This window comes from Pteropus vampyrus, unplaced genomic scaffold (assembly GCF_000151845.1).
Source record: "Pteropus vampyrus isolate Shadow unplaced genomic scaffold, Pvam_2.0 Scaffold108, whole genome shotgun sequence".
In the NCBI taxonomy this organism is placed as follows: Eukaryota; Metazoa; Chordata; class Mammalia; order Chiroptera; family Pteropodidae; genus Pteropus; species Pteropus vampyrus.
In genome coordinates, this window is record NW_011888889.1 from 3,115,676 (window position 1) to 3,121,773 (window position 6,098).

Below are 6,098 nucleotides of genomic sequence, written 5' to 3' on the forward strand. Positions count from 1 at the left end.
ATGCACCTTTTGCATAAAATACAATGTTCTTTCTCTTGAGTAGACAAAAAGGTTAAATTAAGGAAACGCTGAGAGGCATCTGGTGCTTGTCATTGCATGGCTCAGGAAAGAGGGAGTGAGTCACTTCTTTCCCTATGCAGGCTGTCCAATCTCTTGACCCTGTGGTCTCCCTGTATCAAACTTGGATGAGCTTTATCAGACAGCGGTGGTACTCTGGGAATTTGTGCAAGGTATATCTGAGCCTGTATGCTAATGTGGGAAGTAAGAGCTGAACCTGGAGCAGCTATCTCATCTTTATACTGAAGTTTATACTGAAGACCCAAACTTGAAAGCAGAAACTAAAGAAAGTTCTAAACATAAATGTTATCTTTTATTCATTATCCCTTTCACATCTATAATCAGTTTTCTAAGCGGAATTTTTAAAAATATAAGAACAAACTGGAGGAGATCAAAAATATAACTGTACCTCTGCTTTAGTGAATGGAAGTAAAAAACATCTCAAAGATAAATAAAATACATATTTTTTTATGGTCAGAAGTCAAATTCTTACATCTTGCTTCTGGCACATTTTAAAATGTTTAGATGTTGATTACTATAGAAACTAATCTAGAGCCTATAGAGTTTTTAACATATTTGTTTGTTACTCATGGTAACAAAGATATTACTAAATATAAAATAATATTATTTGTCATGTGCTTACTACATGATCTTATTTAGTCCACACAGTGCCTGTGAGAAATAGATATTATAGCCCTAATTTTTCATAGAGAAAGTAAGTAATGCTGTCAGCTGTCACAAAACTAGCCTAAATTTACAGAGCTATTACGTGGGGGGAGGTCTAGATTTTTTGTCTTAATCTGTCTCTTTTCACTGGACAGAATGTCCTAAGTTCTTACTTCTTAAGAGCTTTATGTTTAAAGAGCTTGCTTCTTTAAAATTTTCAAATCACAAAATTTTAAAGGTAAATGGAATCTTAGAGATATTTTGTCATACCCTTTTATTCTGTATATATGATAAAACAGAGAAAATAAGTGGCTTTTTTAGAACTACAAAATTAGAATCCAGATATATAGTCTGTTTACCCATTGTCTATTCTGACTCTCAGTCCATTTTTAACTTTGATTAATTAAAAAAAAAAGTTTTTTATTGAAGGAGAAGCTATTGACAAAGTACTTCCCAGTTAGAAGTCTTAAAAGTGATATAAATTTATATTACCCAGTCATAACTGGATTTGATTAAAATTCATTCGGATATTTTTAACCATTTGTGATTTTCGCTTCCCCATGTATCTATGCAGCACTAATCTCAATTCTCATCATTTTACTATATATATCTGGCTAATGTATAAAAAATCTGATTACCCTTCTTTTTTCATAAAAGTTGTGGGTTAATGAAGATCAGATTAAAAGAAACTCAAATCTCTTAAAGAAATAACAATATCTGTGTTTTTTAAAAGAGATTAAGAAGAAATGATATTGTCTGTCAAACATGTTCTTAAGAATCACGAACCAAGCTCATAAAATTCTAGAAGCAATAGACAACACATTTGTCATTGTTTGCTTCTGGAAACATCAACTCAGTCAATTTGTTCTCCCTAGCCCTTAAATTGTAAAGGGAGTTGTAGATATATAGATGGCTGGGTAGATAGATGATAGATAGATAATAGATGGTAGACGGTAGATGATAGATGATGATAGATGATAGATGCACGATAGATGATAGATGATAGATAGATAGATAAATAGATGATAGATAAGAGAATAAAAACACATCTGAAATATAAATATCAATTTTACATAGGTTTCCACTAAGTAGAAAGGATAGTTCGGTTGCAAAAAATAACAATGACAACGGCAACAACAAAATCCTTGAGTAACCATTATTACCTAAAGAAATAAAAACAAATTTGTAATTTCATGCTAACTTTGCATTAATTTTTAACGCAAAAAACAATTTGGAAGGATATGGGAAATGCATATTAAATAAATTTCCCCCTTAGGCTCAATATTCCTAAATATATTAATATGAAAATAAAACAACAAATCTATGAAAATTATTTTTATAATTATTTGGGCTTTTATGTAGTCAATAAATATGACTAAGTTTTAAAGGTCATTATGTCCTATTGCTTGGCTCTGTTTTTTCTGTAATTTTGAGAAAGTCATTCATCCTTTCTGAGTCTCAGTTTATTTATCCATGAAATGAAAATAATTGCCATTATTTTATAATATTAGAAGAATAAGTTTTAAAAAGCATATGTGAAAAGACCTAGTATATTCACTGTGTCTGAAAACATGTTCATTGTGTCTGAATCTTTTCCAGATAGCAAAATACCAAAGTTATCAAACGGCACAATATAATGATCATATCCATACGTTTTTGGTGGAAAAATCACCGGAATAAGAGCTAGGAGTTCTAGATGCAAGTATCAGCTTTGTCACTAATTGTATATGTAAACTCAGTTGCTCCTTCTACCTCAAATAGAAGTCTTCACTAAGAGGTCAGTCTAACAGAGAATGGATTTTGATTTTGTTCAGTCATGTAGGGACTCAAAACAGATTTGTTGAAAACCAAATCTAATAATGTAGAGAATTACAGTAAATTATTGATTGAAGGCACTGGCTTTAGGTGGACACAGAGTGGAAATGCTCCATCTGCATTGAGCAAAGTTACTTTTTCTCTCTAATTTTTATTTCCCTCAATGAATGGCACTATAAAAGCATGTACCTTTTTAAGGTCATTTGGAGGATCCAATGAGATAACCTATCAAAAGTACTTTGCATGTTTCTGGCCATATTGTAAATTTTTCAAAGCATGGTCTTAACTGTTCATTATTGTTATTACAGCTTTAGTATTTTAACATTCATGAATTCCTTTACTGTCATTTCTAAAAAACTTGTGCCTACGGGTCAGCACATTAACTGACTAAATAATATGTTTCGTGCTGCCCCTGTGGGGACGACCCTGCTGGTGCTGCAGCCATTGGGAGGTATTACTCTTGATTCTCTTTTTCTAGATTGTAAAAATCTGCACTGCTAAGATTCAAACCCAGTGACTAGATCCGCAAAATGTAGAGTGAAAGCGTCACAGTACCCTGGGTACAGAAACCATGGAGCCATAATATTCTCATGTTCCACAGCTTTCACAAACACTTTTACTTATGTTTATTTATACCATTTATAAATGTCCATAAATGTAATAAGTACAATCTATAAATGTCCCATTATTTTGCTTCTGTCTCAAGTTAACGTGGAAGCAGTTTCACTATCCGTGCAATTGTTATTTGCCTATATTTTTGAATAACCCTCTGGGACTTTCAAAAAATTGGTACAGGCTTTAGATAAAGTATATATTTGAAAAAGAAATGTGTATTTAAAAAGACATACATATGCAAACATGCTCACACATACAAACACTTATAAACACAAATGGGACCATGCTATACCTACCTAGTAGCAATTTGGGAAACAGAAAGCGTTCCTGGAAAGATTTCAGATTTTGAGATCATATTCCTTTTTATCTGCCTTAAAATTTTAAGTTGAAAAGACTCAGTATTGTTATAAACGTTTCAAAAACACATGAGCTCTTCAGATTACTATTATTACTGTTAAAACTGATTAGTACAGAAAAACTTTTGCTTTTATAATAGAATATTATTTGAATAATGATTTAATTACTACTATATTAAGTGAAAAACACAATATTTCTAATTATCTTGATAATGTAAACCAAAATATAATTATGTCTCAAGTTTGGATTGTTCTATTGAAGGCACAAGTTATTTAAAATTTAAGTGACTACACCAATTTGTTTTATATGGAAAATCTCCTGTCTGTTCTAAAAGTAAATAAAAACATGTCATCACAGAAAATGTCTATATAGACATCCTATTAACTGTCCTTCGGGCATGTGGATTCTTCATCAATTTTACTTCCACACTTCTGCCAGACACATAATTCTAAATGTAGTACTGATGATGTCATTTCTTTTGGTGACTCACAATATAAAGTTCAAAAAATTTATAACGTGGTCCCAGCTTTCTATCCAACCTTCCCAATGGGTCCTTCTTCCATCATTAGTGTACTTTGTGTTTTAGATGCCAGGAGACTGTTAACCACTCTACCTCAAGCATTTTCATGCTGCTCCCACTATATGGAATGACTTCCTTTTTACAAGTGGAAACCTCTACCCGTTTTTTAAGATTGGGTCAAATGTTATCCACATTGTGATTACAAAATTCCCACTAATTTATTAATGTATTATATGCACACACTACTTTCAATTGTATACATTATGAAATATGTATATATTGCTAATGTATTGAGTTCACAGGATATCTGACAAATCAGTAAATGCCATTATATGTGTTAGTATACATACCTTTGTGAAAAACAAGTCTTTATTTAACACTGTTTTATAGCTACACAAAGGTCTGTTTCGAATTCAAAGGTCTGTTGAATTTATTTCTAAATATATTTTATATATCTCTTGTGACTGAAAGAAACCTTTCGACAGCATATTGATGTAAAGGAAAATATTGATTATGACTGCAGTATTAACATATTTATTTACCCTCTACCAGTTTAGCAAAGGTGTTTGTTGAAAGTTAGCTGATAAATCATCAGTTTCTTGATGACATAAGATGTTCTTGAAAACTCATTAGGAGGTTTGCCATATCCTATGTTTAATAAAACCCAATGAAATCATTTATTTAGAGGTTTTCAAAGGTTCTATTTCTAAATGTCTTAAATGTAAATGAAAGAAAAAAACTTTTATAAGTTATACAGTTAGAAAATCTTTAGAGAAGATCAGAAAAACATTTTCAAACATCCATTTTTAAAATTATCTTTTCATGCCATGAATTCCTTCTTTAAAAGATGTTGTTCTCTTATTCATTGGTAATATTATGTTTTTATCTTAAAAATGGCAGTTAAGTTTGTTTATTTAGATAAATATCTGCAAGGTAGCCTACTACTGACAGCCATTGTTTTTCTTTCTAATGTGTTTGAGGAAGAGTTCAGACAAAGAATAAGTGTTAGCACTGCCATTTTTTTTCGTTTGTGTATTCTTGCAATTAATAATTCATGATCTTCTTACTGGACAGTTGGTAAACTCTTTCTGGTTGTATTATTCATAGTTTAATTAAAAATAGATAATACGTTTGTTAAACCAGACACATGTAAACTGAAATACAACTGAAGCTAAGAAAAGAACTTCAGAATATTTTATGTTCTAGATATACCTCATAAAAATACACTTAGATCATCAGGTCATTTCATTTATCCATTTCTATTAAAGGTTATTTCTTTCCTTATTTTCTTCATTTTTTTTCCTTATTTTTATTTTAAAGCTTATTTCTTTCCCTTATCCTTAAGACTAATTTGTTAAATGCTTAGAGAAAAGCAATCATTCTTTATAATTTTGTAGAACTGTGTGTGTACCTTTGTTATAGCTCTTATAATTTGTATTTTAGTATTTTACACATTGACAGAATAGAAAGTTTTCCGAAGCAGGGGGTTAATTTTTGAATCATAATAGAGATCACAGAAATAATATATAGAAAATGATCAACACATGGCTTTGTTGCACTCAAACATAAACACTAAAATATATTAATGCAGTTGTATCTGATTTTTGCAGGGACTGGTCCAATATGGTTGAATGAGGTCTTTTGTTTTGGGAAAGAATCATCTATTGAAGAGTGTATGATTCGACAATGGGGTGTGAGAGCCTGTTCACATTCTGAAGATGCTGGAGTCACTTGCACTTTATAATGTATCGTTTTTCATTCACATTTATGAAATCATTGCAAAATGATCTGTATTACTTTACTTCATTAAAACCAGCTTAATGAATATTTCTTAATTAAGAAATTAAGTGCTGCCCCTGTGGGGACGACCCTGCTGGTGCTGCAGCCATTGGGAGGTATTACTCTTAATTCTCTTTTTCTAGATTGTAAAAATCTGCACTGCTAAGATTCAAACCCAGTGACTAGATCCGCAAAATGTAGAGTGAAAGCGTCACAGTACCCTGGGTACAGAAACCATGGAGCCATAATATTCTCATGTTCCACAGCTTTCACAAACACTTTTACTTAT

At 31.4% G+C, this 6,098-nt stretch overlaps 1 protein-coding gene across 1 annotated transcript in view; it reads left to right on the plus strand.

The window, feature by feature from the left end:
* The window catches only part of MSR1 (macrophage scavenger receptor 1), a 71,260-nt gene extending 65,486 nt beyond the window's left edge, over positions 1 to 5,774 (plus strand). The window contains exon 11 of the mRNA XM_011365272.1: positions 5,641 to 5,774. Coding sequence (XP_011363574.1) covers positions 5,641 to 5,774 — 134 coding nt within the window. The remainder of the gene's footprint in view (positions 1 to 5,640) is intronic.
* Positions 5,775 to 6,098: the final 324 nt, after the last annotated feature.